The sequence below is a fragment of the Salmo salar genome, chromosome ssa13 (assembly GCF_905237065.1).
Source record: "Salmo salar chromosome ssa13, Ssal_v3.1, whole genome shotgun sequence".
Classification (NCBI taxonomy): Eukaryota; Metazoa; Chordata; class Actinopteri; order Salmoniformes; family Salmonidae; genus Salmo; species Salmo salar.
Window position 1 is genome coordinate 36,507,565 of NC_059454.1, and position 15,041 is coordinate 36,522,605.

At 42.1% G+C, this 15,041-nt stretch overlaps 1 protein-coding gene and 1 long non-coding RNA gene across 2 annotated transcripts; one reads left to right on the forward strand and one right to left on the reverse strand.

Annotated features, from left to right (window-relative positions):
* The first annotated feature begins 220 nt into the window (after positions 1-220).
* Positions 221-9,078, forward strand: slc52a3-1 (solute carrier family 52 member 3-1). Its single transcript, XM_014136213.2, has 4 exons — positions 221-555; positions 2,295-3,425; positions 3,654-3,777; positions 4,730-9,078. Exons 2-4 carry the CDS (start codon positions 2,407-2,409, stop codon positions 4,940-4,942), a joined length of 1,356 nt encoding a protein of 451 aa, XP_013991688.1. The 5' UTR covers positions 221-555; positions 2,295-2,406; the 3' UTR covers positions 4,943-9,078.
* On the reverse strand, positions 8,700-14,464 carry LOC123726212 (uncharacterized). The gene is made up of 2 exons (XR_006758567.1): positions 13,934-14,464; positions 8,700-9,439 (listed from the first exon to the last, which is right to left on the reverse strand). It is a non-coding gene; the product is annotated as an uncharacterized lncRNA (long non-coding RNA).
* Between the last annotated feature and the right edge of the window lie 577 nt (positions 14,465-15,041).

A 15,041-nucleotide genomic window follows, 5' to 3' on the forward strand; every position in this document is an offset into this window, starting at 1 on the left:
GGTCTGAATACTTACGTATGTAAATGTAATATTTCAGTTTTTTATTTGTAATACATTTGGTTAAATGTATATACCTGTTTTGCTTTGTCATTACGAGGTATTGTGTGTAGATTGATGAGGGGGTAAAAAAACCGATTGAATCAATTTTAGAATAAGGCTGTAACGTAACAAAATGTGGAAAAAGTGAAGGGGTCAGAATACTTTCCCAAATGCACTGTAATTGTGGAATGAGAAAAGGGACCTTAGGTCTCCCATTAGTCTCACGGGGCTGGGCAGGTGGAGGAAGGGGACGTCCCATCTCTACTATGTCTGACTTTATGACTGTTGCACAGACTTAAAAAGGACACAGTTGAGTTTAATCTAACACGGTGGAGCTGACTGCTGGACTGGACTCTGAACTACCCACAAGGAACTAGTTTCCTAGTTTTTCCTCCAGCCTGCGTGTGAAGGAGAGTGGAAGCCGGTCACATTGTCCCAAAAAAGCTCTATATATGGGATGAGAGGGAGGAAGTTGGATTCCTCAATAGGGCATCCACCCAGTGGCTCAAGAAACCTGTGAGTACAATTTTTAATCTGCTTGATTCCTATGAGTTGTTTAAAAAAAAATTGTATTGCGCCCTAAAGTCAAGCAATGGAACAATAATGATAAGTGTATCAAATGTCATATATTGTAAAGGACGCCTTTTTCAGGTAGATTCTGATGATCTATTCCTCTGACAAGAATAATAGTGATCAATATGAAGTTAAGGTTCTTGCACTCCCTTCAGTTTAAAATATTCTTTGTGTGAATTACTGTAACACATCTGGGCTTTGTAAGCCAGGTAGATACACAGAATGTGATGGTATTGGCTCTGACATTGTCTAATTTGTTAGGCCCAACATCATGAAATTGTGTAAAAGCTAAACGCCTGTCTGATGTTTCACTAGCAGAGATGGGAAACGAGCCATGTAGACCGAATTGTGCAGTAGCAAAGTTGACTTTGTAAAGGTAAAAGAAGAGACTTGAGTTCCAGGATCCGGTCGACGTAAACGTTTTAATACAGAGTTTTGGGTATAGGTGGTCATGTGAAAATGCAAAGGCTAATAGCACCAGTGGCTAAAAAGCCACGACCAAGAATAGCATGGTGCAAATTATGCTTATGAGTCTCAAGAATATATAGTCATTCTGAATTACATATAGATGCATCTTAACAGACAATGGTTGATATGAAACGGATACAATTCCTAGTTCAACAATGAAACATTTGCCACTTTGAGAACAGCGTGTGATGTTCAGCAGCTTGAGCCACTTCCAAGGTTTGGATTGTCAGTGTCACGAGTTGAATTGTGTGTCCTGTGTGATCTAGGTGGTCATCAGGCATCTGGCTGGCCAGGCTGGCCACCACTGCTTTGTGGTATGTTGTATTTCTAGACCATGTGTTAGGGAAGTGAAAATTACTTCAGCTGGTTGACATGCGACTGTGTAGAGTAGACCGAAATACTTATCTGTTATATTGCTAGTATTGTCTCAAGGTTTCATGGTCTCCTCAATGGTCTCATCTGTGTATTCATTTAAAATACAATACATCTGATAATCACTACTCCAGCTCCACAGTTAGGTAGATGTCCTTGACTTTGAGGTAATCAGTGTAACTAAATAACTAAACCAGTCATTTCAAAGTGTGACGTGTTACATTTGCACCCTTGAGCAACACCCTGTGCATAAAATATAGGGCACACAGAGGCTGCTTTACACAGGCAGCCCAATTATATTTTTTCCACTAATTTGTCTTTTGACCAATCACATCAGATATTTTCACATTAGATATTTCTCAGAGCTCATCTGATTGGTCAAAATACCAATTTGGTGAATTAAAAGATCAGAATTGGGCTACCTGTCTAAACACAGCCGAGAGCATCAGTGTTTAACTAGATCTGCTTATAACAGGTGGCTTCACCCTGTATGACTAAAGTTAGTGTAAAACAGCACAGTAAAAAGCTGTTTGGTTAAAAGTTAAAGATCAAATTCCAATGACAATAGGAATGCGCTTTCAATAACTAAGAACAGATTTGGTAAGCCCACAATAACAATGTGATATTTGCTCTTGGTTAATCATTATTGATGGTCCAGGCTATAGGTCAATGCCTACCAGTTGATAGATCCTTACAGAGAGATTTGTGACTACAATACTAACATCTAATACTTTTACTAGCATAATTATTGTTCTAGACGTTTGACCCTCAATCTAATTTGATCGTTTTAGCAGCAATGTCTTTCAGTATTACTGGTATCTCGATATTTCCTCTCTTTCTAGGCTCTGAAGGCTGGCCGGGTTGAAACTGTTCAGAGAGATCTTCACTTCAGATCAGAAGTTCCTCCAGAAGACTACCTCACCTGACCTGACTGGGACCAGCAACAATACAGCCATGTCTCTGCGGATCCATGTGCTGGCCTGCTGCTTCGGCTTGGGCTCCTGGGTGGCTGTCAATGGCCTGTGGGTGGAGCTCCCCCTCATCGTTAACACTCTCCCCGAGGGCTGGGATCTACCATCTTACCTGACCGTTATTATCCAGCTCGCCAACCTGGGGCCTCTGCTGGTCACTCTTATGCACAAGCTGTGTCCGGGCCGTCTGAAGGAGAGAGCTGCCATCTACAGTGTGTTGTCCATAGGTGTCCTGGCCTGTATACTTCTGGCGTTCTCCTGGGACGAGACCACAGTGGTAGCGGCAGCATCTCGGAGCACAGCCTTCTTTATCCTCACCTTCTTCCTGGCCTTGGTGGACTGCACCTCCTCTGTCACCTTCCTGCCCTTCATGATGCAGCTGCCAGCCAACTACATCACCACCTACTTCATTGGAGAGGGCCTGAGTGGCTTTATCCCTGGTCTGGTGGCTCTCGGCCAGGGCATCGGCATGGCCAAGTGTGTGAATGCCACTCAGTCCTCTGGTAACCTCACTGAAGAGGATATGTACATTGTCCAGACCCAGTTTCTACCGCCCAACTTCTCCACTGAGGTGTTTTTCTTCTTCCTGGCGGCCATGATGTGCATCAGCCTGGCAGCATTCTCTGCACTAAACAGGCTCCCACGTACCTTTGAACTGTCCACAGAGAACTTGGTGCCAGACACTGACACAGTGGCGTCAGTCTGCTCCGGGCTAGACAACCATGGAGCAGTGACTGAAGGGGAGAACTCAAACCCAAAACGCCACAGTGAGGAATCAGGTCAGGCCAGGCCACAGCTGGCTAAATCAGGCCACTCTGTTTTCCAGTTAACTTTTATCTATTTCATGGTGGTCTGGGTGAATGGGGCGACTAACGGCCTCTTGACCTCGGTGCAGACATACTCCTGTATGCCCTACGGTAACCTGGCATATCACCTGTCGGCTGCTCTGGCATCCTGTGCCAACCCAGTGGCCTGTATAGTCGCCATGTTTTTTCCTAAAAGGTAAAACCTCAAATAGCCTCAGTAACTCTCTAAATGGATTCATATGGTTGAAATAGCTTTCCACTGTTAAAGGTTGACACATTTTACAGCATGCTAAGGTACAAATATGGTATATACTAGTATATGATAAAGTAATTCAGCTTTCCCTCACTATCTCTGCGGTTATCTAGAATGTCTTTACTTCAGATACAGGTACCTAACCAGTTCCTGTTCTGAGTCTCTGTTTAGGTCACTAGTGCTCCTGGGTGTACTGTGTCTCCTTGGATCAGTCTTTGGAGGATACAACATGGCAATGGCCACCATGAGTCCATGTCCACTATTACAAGGCTCCGCACTGGGAGAAGCCATCATAGTGAGTAACACACCTCTACCTGTAGAGATACTGTAGGTCTCAGTCCAGAGACACTTTCTAAGAAAAGGTTGGCCCTCTGTCAGTTCATTGATCCTTGTTATTGCAGAAAAGGAATAGTGACAAAGTTGTTGCTGTCATTTATGGAAGATGCTATCACCTTTTATTTTCTGGAATACCAATGATCTACAATAACTATACCAAGATAACATTTACAATTTAGTAATTTAGCAGACGCTTTTATCCAGAGAGAATTATCTTAAGATAGCTAGGTGGGACAACCACATATCTCAGTCACAGTAAGTCCATTTTTCCTCAAAGTAGCTGTCAGCAAAGTCAGTGCGAGTAGGAGGGGAGAAGTGAAGTGTGAGTATTAGTTCATAAAAGGCACTTGTTTTTGTTTGGGGGAGGTAATGTGGGATTATTTAAGATACTCTTTGAAGAGATAGGGTTTCAGATGTTTTTGTAAAATGGGCAGGGACTCTGCTGTCTTAGCTTCAAGGGGAAGCTGGTTCCACCATTGGGGTACCAGGACAGAGAAGAGCTTTGACTGGGCTGAGCGGGAGCTGCCGTACCGTAGGTGGCAGAACGTAGTACTCGGGTTGGGGTGTAGGGTTTGAGCATAGCCTGAAGTTAGGGAGGGGTAGTTCCTCTTGCTGCTCCATAGGCAAATACCATAGTTTTGTAGTGGATGTGAGCTTCAACTGCAACATACCGAAACAAAACTAACTATGCAAGACTTAGTATGCATAACAAACTATACAAGAGATTTTGTTGTAGAGTTAGGATTCTATTGCATTGCCAGGCAGGACTCAGGCATGTACTCTACACAGACCGGTGCGCCATAACCAATCAGAGCTGAAGTAGGCCTATATGCAAATTGAAATTGAAATTTGCTTAGTGACACAAATGTTTTGAGGGAACATTACTGATAATGTTACCTTGTAACCCTCAGGTGCTGTCGTGGGTCTTCTTCACAGGGATACTGTCTTATGTCAAGGTGATGGTGGGTGTCATCTTCAGAGATGAGAGCCACAGCGCCCTGGTGTGGTGTGGAGCAGCGGCACAGACAGGCTCTCTGCTGGGCTCTGTCGTCATGTTCCCACTGGTAAATGTGTACAACCTGTTTCAGTCAGGAGACTTCTGTAACACCAAGTGCCCTTTATGATGGTGACCTATTCCTAAAACACGAACATAACCACGGGTAAGTAGCCTTGTCCAAGCCAGAATGGCCCATCTCATGTTTCTGTACATGTACACTCCCGGAAAGGACACTAGTACCTGGTAGTACTTATACCAATTGGGGTGGTGTGTGAATAATGTGGGGAATGAACAATGACTGGACAAGATTAGAGATTGGACATACCTTGAAGGGCACTCTCTTCTGAGAGAAATCCACCTGGATCAATGGACTAAAATATAACATTTCAAAATGTTGCTCAATTAATATTTGAAAATATTTTTTATAAAGTGTGATTCACAACCCACGCTCAAGGTTAGCAATGATTGTTTAAAATGTGTGCCCTAGTAAGTGGGTGAAGCACCTTTGAAATACTTTCTGTGAATAGCCTAAATCTTTGAATCTTTATTGTGTTGAATTTTTTGTTGTTGTTGGACCAAATCTTTATTCATTTTGTTGTTGGGGTAGGCTACATGCACAAATTCACATAATTTAATAGTTAAGCCCCCCCCCCCCACACACACACAACAACTTCCATTTGTCGGGGAAGAGACTCTACACGGTGTCAGAAGCGTTCCACAAAACATTAGGACCACCTACCTAATATTGAGTTGTACCCCCTTTTGCCCAAAGAACAACCTCAATTCCTCGGGCATGGAATACAAGGTGTCGAAAGCATTCCCCGGAGATGCTGGCGCATGTTGACTCAAGTTGGCTGGATATCCTTTGGATGGTGGACCATTCTTGATACACAAGGGAAACTGTTGAACGTGAAAAACCCAGCAGCGCCCCATTCAAAGGAACTTAAATATTTTGTCTTGCCCATTCACCCTCTGAATGGCACACATACACAATCCATGTCTCAATTGTCTCAAGGCTTAAAAATCATTTTTAACCTGTCTCCTCCCCTTCATCTACACTCACTTGAAGTAGGTTAAACAGGTGACATCAATAAGGGATACTAGCTTTCATCTGAAATCATCTGGTCAGTCTGTCATGTTTAATGTTTTGTATACTCAGTGTATGTATGTATGTATGTATGTATGTATGTATGTATGTATGTATGTATGTATGTATGTATGTATGTATGTATGTATGTATGTACAGTACCAGTCAAAAGCTAAGACACACCTACTCATTCATGGGTTTTTCTTTATTTTTACTATTTTCTACATTGTAGAATAATAGTGAAGACATCAAAACTATGAAATAACACATATGGAATCCTGTAGTAACCAAAAAAAGTGTTAAATAAAAGTCAGATTCTTCAGTAGTAGCCACCCTTTGCCTTGATGACAGCTTTGCACACTCTTGGCATTCTCTCAACCAGCTTCATGAGGCAGTCACCTGGAATGCATTTCAATTAACAGGTATGCCTTGACCTTTTAAGGATTAGACCCTTTTTTTTCAAATTTTCTCCTAAAATGACATACCCAAATCAAACTACCTGTAGCTCAGGACCTGAAGCAAGGATATGCAAATTCTTGATACCATTTCAAAGGAAACACTTGACGTTTGTGGAAATGTGAAATTAATGTAGGAGAATATAACACAGATATGGTAAAAGATAATACAAAAAAAAACATTTTTAATTTTTTTGTAACATCAACATTGAAATGCAAGAGAAAGGCCATAAGGCCATAAATTCCACCCAAGGGGCAATTTAGATTTGGCCACTAGATGGCAGCAGTGTATGTGAAGTTAGCTTGCAGGCGACTGGCCCACCACAAGGAGTCGCTGGAGTCGTCTGTCCACGGTTGCAACACTCACTACCGAGTTCTAAAACTGCCTCTGGCAGCAACGTCAGCACAAGAAGTGTTCATCGGGAGCTTCATGAAATGGGTTTCCATGGCCGAGCAGCCGCACACAAGCCTAAGATCAACATGTGCAATTCCAAGCGTCAGCTGGAGTTGTGCAAAGCTTGCTACCATAGGACTCTGGACCAGTGGAAACACGTTTTCTGGAGTGATGAATCGCGCTTCACCATCTGGCAGTCTGACTGACAAATCTGGGTTTGCTGGATGCCAGGAGAACGCTACCTGCCCAAATGCACAGTGTAAACTGTAAAGTTTGGTGGAGGAGGAATAATGCTCTGGGGCTGTTTTTCATGGATCGTGCCAGGCCTCTTAGTTCCAGTGAAGGGAAATCTTAACGCTACAGCATACAATGACATTCTAGACGATTCTGTGTTCAACTTTGTGGCAACAGTTTGGGGAAGCCCTTTCCAGTTTCAGCATGACAATGCCCCTGTGCACAAAGTGAGGTCCATACAGAAATGGTTTGTCAAGAAGAACTTGACTGGCCTGCACAGAGCCTTGACCTCGACCCCATCAAACACCTTTAGGATGAATTGTAACGCCGACTGCGAGACAGGCTGAATAGCCCAACATCAGTGCCCGACCTCACTAATGCTCTTGTGGCTGATTGGAAGCAAGTCCCCGCAGCAATGTTCCAACATCTAGTGGAAAGCCTTCCCAGAAGAGTGGAGGTTGTTATAGGAGCAAAGGGGGGACCAACTCCTTATTAATTATATATTGTTTATTTGTATGTTTGGCTTTAGCTGAGATTATTCTTTACAGAGTCAAGTATATTTTTCAAGGCCTCAATTGTTCTTTGTCAAGCACCATTCATTCTCACTGTTGATAATTCTAATGTTATATTAGAATATTGTAATATTGTATTATCTAATAGTGATAATAGTAATAATAGTAACTGTATCCACTGGCGAATTGGGAGAGAGTGAGGTGAATGCCATATAAGAGCCAACATCTTTTTTTCCGGCAGTGCTGCCTGCCAGCAGTAATTGTCTCCTCTGATTTATTGAGTCATTAAGTAACATAGTAGATGCAAAGCATTGAATATTTACATTCATGCACTTTGAAATTGAGTAACTTTGACCCAGAAGCATTTAACTGCAGGGCAATCACACATCCTATGAAGGAATGTGCCTACCTGATTTAGGGAACACAGTGAACAGTTGGGGCAAATTTCATCGTAAAACGTTTCGTTGGTGTTAAATACAGTCTGTTAACAAACTTCAATGTATAAGGTGATGGTTCGGATTACGGGATGCCAAAGTCATATTTTTCATATTCTGTTTGACTTAAAGGGTTGTTCATATTCACTTAGATCTGTGGACCATAATTATTTTAATAGCTAGCTCGGAATATGAGCTTTCAGAAAGTTGTTTATATAGTATAGAGATCAGCCCTTTCGGGAGTCCAGGTTCAGTAGTTGGGTTTTCCAAGGGACTCCATAGGCCAGCATAGTTGACCTAAGTTGTAAATATAGAAAAAAGGAGTTGCCTGTAATGTGCCTTTCAAATTTTGGAGTGTTCTCAAACCATTACTTTCATTGATAACGGCAAGGATACAGATTCCACATTTGGACTATTGGGGGGAATGCAAAAGGCTGCCCTCCAGATCACAAGGCGTTATAGTGAAATATTGAAGTATGGGCATGCCATTTTGATTCTCAGTTACATTGTTTTTAAATGTTGTGCCAAATAGAGATTGCTTAAGCAATAATGGCACCAAACCGTAGTTTACCTTGTTTAACAGATATATCAGTTAAGACCAACTCTTCCATGGCAATAGGAGACACTATATTTCTCTATATACACAGCCAGGGGGCGGAAGAATCATGTCTAAACCAATTTAGGATTGTTGACTTTTTTTCATACATGTATGATTTTTTTGAACCAAGTTGAATATGTGGAATAAGCAGAATCCAGATTCACTCAAAATTAAGTCAATTAAGTAAATAACACTTTATTAAATAAATTATTAAACAGACAAGACTGTTTATCAGACAGATGATGTCACCTTGTATTGCTACTAGTGAACCCACTGGGCTCTTTGCTGTGTGTGAATGTTACACATTGCAACTCTAGATGGCATCACTATACCATGTCAGAAAAAAGTGCCTACAATTCTTTGCATTCCTCTGGCACCCCAGAAGATTCTCTTTACACAAAATACATTTAATAACACTTTGTCTATTTAACACTGCTTTTATATCTCTGTTTGTGTGTGTCTGTGAACGTTTTCAAGAGCTTTCCATGTAAGATCATCATATGACTTGCACTGTTGATTGTTTTTGTAAATACAATATAGATCACACGACGTCATGTGTCAATATGTTCAATGTCATGTGTTCACTCACGTACAATGTGGCTTCGAGACATACTATGGCTATCATGCATGTCTGAGAATTCGATTATTGCAGATTACAGCACCTTCTCTCAGGAGGATGCTGCTCTTCCATGGGAAGCGTGATGTCCCCATCAGCAGCTGTTGTTCCTTCAGTCTCTATCCCCTTCCCCTCAGACGAGTGGCGGACCACAAATAGGTCCCCCTAGCAGCCCCAGGTCTGAGGAGAAGCCCAGGGAGGGGGTTACTAACGAAGGGAGGTCAGAGTAGAGAAGGCAGTCAGTTGGCTGTTGGCCCTGTCGCTGGTCACTTGGGAGCTCCGCTGACCCCGGCACTGAGTAAAAACAAAAAAGAAAGAGGGCAATGATTATCCCCACCCTGCCTCTGGGTCAGCTGAGGATCAGGCTAAGAGCAGATGTGACTTTCTCACTTGGATTTGAGGAAAGGAAACCCCCTTTTCCTGGAATCACTGCAGTGGTTTACTCACATTGTTGACAATGAATAAGCCTGAGCTATTTTATCATTAGTGGATTATATCATGTAAAAGAAAAATGTAAAGGTAGTTTGGATAAAGTGTTACATTAAGTTGAAGATGAATCAGAATTTGTCTGTATTTCTTTTTTATTTTATATAAAAGTCCTTTTTTGTTTTGGGCACTTACTCAGCTTGTTACGCACAATTCACCGCATCATGCATGCAAATGTCGTTCCACTTTGCTTCACAACGACCATGAATATCTCAGTGCAACTAAGAGGTTTTCTGCTAGCTTCATTAGCTGAATTCCTTGATTGGCCTGGGCATTTGTGGCGAGGCATTGACAAGACAGCACAAAGCAGCAGCAGCAAAAGAAAAGTGTATCATTTTCATCTGAGTGTCAGATGGCCCATCGCTTCTCCAGCTGGACAGGAGGGGCTGTGGCCACCTGGATTCCCTGTCTTGGTCCTGTGAGATCCTGCAGTCTCCTCTGCCATGTGAGGACTCCACTTACTACGCCACTGAGAGGCCCATCTGGTCAGGACGACACCTCCCAGTGTGGACCCCCACCCTCACACCCAAACGAACCCCCACCCTCACACCCAAACGAACCCCCACCCTCACACCCCACTGAACCACCACCCTACCCAGCCGCTTCCCCTCCCAGCTCCCAGCTAAATGAGCAGCGCGTCAAATTGAAAAGGGAATTTACCCTCTTTAATTAACAGAATCAGAGGATGAATTCAGAAAATGACACGATGAACTCTAAACCACCACTCTAAATAAATATCCTATCTGACTAGTTGCTGAATCCACAGATATGTCACCTGTGCCTGACACTGTAACTGTGATTATATGACCCCCTTTGTAAAGTCGGTAAAACAACAGTCATTTAAGAATTCATGATTAACATTAATACTCAAATTTACTACACCACCCGCTAAAAAGTAGCGTAATTAGACTAGTAAAGCTGTTTTGTCAAAACGTCAACAAAATCCAAAATGTGGGGGAAATTTGCATGGGGACATTTTTGCTTGAGCAAACCCAGATGGAGACAAATGCTGGCAGCTGATATTCAGGTGAACAGCTTGTGGAAACCAATTGCTGATGCATGCAGACAATCAAGTGACAGACACACAAGGAAATATTCAGACATTAGTACTTCAATAAGTACGCCCCATCTCCTATCAATTTCTATTTAAATAATGCTATCCCATAAAATTAGATTGAACGTTACAGCCCTCTGTCATTTCCCTGTATTCTCTCCCTGTAGACAGCAGTGCTCATGCCTGCTCTTCTTTTTCCATCAGCTGATATTGATGTTAGTTTAATGAAGTGCCTACCGCTCCACTCTTGGAAGAGACAAGTCTGTCAGCATATGTAAATGCTTCCTGCTTGTCAATGTGGCTGGGGGTTCTGCAGGGGTCAGCATGCACCCACCAACCCCCTCTCTGGGAACCCTTTGTTCTGGGGGCTGACTGTGCCATATGTGGGGACCAATGATAGAGATGCACAGCAGGGAGGAGGGGAAAACTTGTTACGCTGTTGTAGTGAGCTAATTACTACACTTACCTAGTTGATAGAAGAGCGCTCATGAGTGAGTAACTAAATAGACAAATGTTTCACCTTTTCTTCATGGATGTCTGTCTGAAAGCATGTTTTCTAAAATGTCAGTGATTTGGACTGTAGTTAAATTCTTATGGCACTTTGATGATCACTGTTTGGGAAAAGGTTTTTCTAATTTTGTAACCATAAACAGGTACAAATGGTAGATAACAGCAATATAAAGTAAAATCTTTACAGTGCTTCTTTGCATTGTACTGTGCAATTCAAAGGCAATTGACTGGTTCATGGTACCTGACTGCCAGCCCCATAACCTTGAGATGACATAGAGAAATGATTTGTGAAAATGTTGATTCCTCCGTTAGTTCCTGGGTTGAACCTCACCTGACTGGGCCTGATTTTGATGTTGACACAATGCCCATGTGGCTGGCCAACCAGTCATTTTCATTCATTATAATTTATATCATTATAATGTATATCTTCTCTGTATGCGTCCCAAATGGCACACTATTCCCTACATAGTGCACTACTTTTGACCAAAACGCTATGGGAATAGGGTGCCACTTGGGACAAAGTCTCTGTTCCTAATGCTCTGAGTTATGTGATGAGGCATTGGCAGTCTGTGCTACATCAATGGTTACAGGATGAGTTGCCAGGCTAGCATTGATGCAGTAGCACAGTTGACATGCCAGGCTGTGCTCAATAAAGCAGCAGACTCTAGAGACCATTGACAGTACCAAGCAGCATACTGTACTGCAAGCAGTAATGTGGCGAGAGATCCCATTAGGGTCAAAGGACCTGTGGATAGGGTTTATGATGACCGGCTTCCATTATCTAGGACCATTTTATCTTTCTGTGGACCACCTACAGAATTAGCTAACCATTTCCCACACAGCGATGTGATGATCATGGGTTAAGATTTAGTTATATAAATATTATCACCATTCCCTGTAAAACTAGCTTTTATATCTATGGTAATCAACAATAGAAGCATTGAATTATTGATCGCTACTCTGATGGGTCCAGTAAGGGATGGTTTGGGGCAACAATATTGGATGCCCCTTTTGGATACCCATATGATGATGGGGATTTTGACCCCCCCTTTAACACTGAGAGCTCTCTCGTTGCATGGACCCCCCCTTCCCCTACAGCACCCTACCCCCCCTTGACCAGTCTGGCACAGCTGCTGGGAGTTGCCAAGCCCGGCCGAGGCATAGGCCCTTTGTCTGTGGGGCCAGTCAAGTGGAAAATGGCCACTACAGAGCCCACTTCAGAGAGCCGTCACCCTTTGAAGGGGATTGATGGCCTTTGACAGCCACAGTGTTAACATGGAGCACATAGGAACACAGCACGGCTATTATTGTGTTTACCAGTGCAGGGGGAGAAAAGAGAGGATAAAGGGGAGACCCCCTTGGTTGATATTTGCAGCCAACAGAGACAAGGGGCTTGTCTTACGGACAAGCATCACAGACCGATGACATATGATAACTGACAGCCAGGTATAGCTGTATATCATATTTGCATAATATCTGCTGCTCCATTGGTACTGTAAACAAACCACTCGTCTGCTGAATAATATGTCCTCAACCAGGCCATCATAGTAATATTAGGGACAGTTCGAAAACAAATGCACCGCCCCTTCCCAAGGTAAAAAATATCTTCACATGACCCCCCCCACCCCGCACTGTAAATGAAATGAAATGTGCACCCCCCCTTGTTGAATTAGCTCAAAATAATGTTTACGACCACAAATAACAATAACTGTACCAACCTTGTGTTTATAAATGTGGATATCGACTTTTCCACTTCAGCATGTTTTTGTAGTGGCACAATTGATGCCACACAGGGTTACGGGCCAGAAGGTTGATGGTTCTTCGACCACTCACTCTCTCTGCCTGTGTCATTACACTACGATCAAAGCCGGCTGCAGACAATGATTTTCAACATTTTGATGGTATATTTATAATTACAGTGAGCTCCAAAAGTATTGTTGTTTTGGCTCTGTAATCTAGAGCTTTGGATTTGAATGATACAATGACTATGAGTTTAAAGTGCAGGCTGTCAGCTTTAATTTGAGGATATTTTCAAGTTTCTACTGTCACAAGCTTGATGTAGTCATTGCATGCTAGGAATATGAGACCAAATACTTAACTTTTTACTATTTTAATAGTAATACTTTTGGTCCCCTGAAATGGTGGGACAATTAATTTGAAAATATCCTCAAATTAAAGCTGACAGTCTGCACTTGAACCTCATAGTCATTGTATCATTTCAAATCCAAAGTGCTGGAGTACAGAGCCAAAACATCAACAAATGTGTTACTGTCCCAATACTTTTGGAGCTCACTGTTTATAAATACTGTATATGCAATTTATTTTCCACCAACAGGTTTCTGTGCCAATGCACCATACAACCAATAAGCAAAGCATACCAACTTCGGGCACTTCAACATCAAGGTTTGCATTTTCAACACCACAATCAAATAGACCATGTCAATCTCGACAAACAGAAAATACTTCCCTCCCTACCTACCTTGTCCCCAATATTGAAGGCTTGGCTATATGGAGTACCACCGTATGAGTCATAAAACCCGGAAAATGGTTTCAATCGTTATTTCACCATTCATTTTTCCATATGGGATTTTAGAACTACTGTATATAAGGTCTGTGTTTCATGTAGGTTTACCCTGTCATTACGTTTTGATAACCGCGCAAATATTTTACTTTTATCAATAATTAGCATTGCACATTTTTTTAGAGTAAATTGAGGTGAAAATATTGACAAAACCTACCTTGTCCAAGAGAGAATTACACGGCTATCAAAATGTCACGCCAAGGTAAGCCTACACCAAACATACAATTTATTAGAATTTGTTGTAATATTCACGATGTGAAAAAGGAATGGCAGAAAAACCATTGTGACCATTTCCGTGTTTTTATGGGTATTATGACGTGTCCACTGTTGCGGACTATTGAAGCAGGTCCTAGGTGCGCATGAAGCTTTCCTGAATAACTGGGCCTGCTGGGAGCCACATTATTAAAGGACGACTTGGGAGAATTATGATCTGCAACAAACAGCGCATCTCAATATCAGAAGTAAAATTACAGCCAGACTGGCCTGCTACAATGCCTTTCTAGACCTTATAAACTGTTGAGAGTAGACCCACAACTGACCTATATGGAATAAATTGAATTAAATGTTCAAATGACAGGACTTTTGCGCCGTTATTCAAATTACATTATTCACTGCCATTTACAGCCTAGAGCAGGGGCGAAAATCTGATATCAACTTTGGAGGGGACAATTACATGAAATTTTCTCAAGAGCAATTCCTGAGGGGGACACCAAAAGTAGTGCTGTAACACATAGCCTACATTGTAATATGGTAAATGTATATTGAGGAACCAAAGAAATAAGGTGTTTGCCGTACTCCTAACTACCGGTACCCAAAACTACACAACTAATCACAACAGCAATACCATTGCCTTTAACAAATCTTAGTTCAGTCACCAGTTTAAGTTGTGAGTGGGAGTATCCATGGCATTTTCCAATTATGTTCCTATTTTACAAGTCAAAAAAATTGAGAACCTTTCATAATGTTGCCAAACAAAGACTCAACAAACTTACCTGAGACTCCCTGTCTCTGCCAGTCTGTCCCTGCATATCTGTCCCCAACTCTGCTGTCTGTGTGCCATCTGTTGCCTGCTCTGCCTAATGACATCATTGTGAAACATTTCCATTAGAATTTCATTTCTTTCTTATGAACATTTTATCAACTAGTCTTTGAGATATTAGGCTACTAGGTTTCTTACTTTGCGTTTTGGTGTACTGAAAAATACTCTGATGTCCGTCTTTTATTTTTCTGCCATTTTTCTACCTGGCTGGCTGGCTACACACACA

Bases quoted from the DNA above. Each gene is read 5' to 3' on its own strand.
- slc52a3-1 (XM_014136213.2), top strand. From the start codon at position 2,407: ATGTCTCTGCGGATCCATGTGCTGGCCTGCTGCTTCGGCTTGGGCTCC. The intron at 3,426-3,653 runs GTAAAACCTCAA...GTCTCTGTTTAG, and splicing joins GCCATGTTTTTTCCTAAAAG to GTCACTAGTGCTCCTGGGTG. The intron at 3,778-4,729 runs GTGAGTAACACA...TGTAACCCTCAG, and splicing joins CACTGGGAGAAGCCATCATA to GTGCTGTCGTGGGTCTTCTT.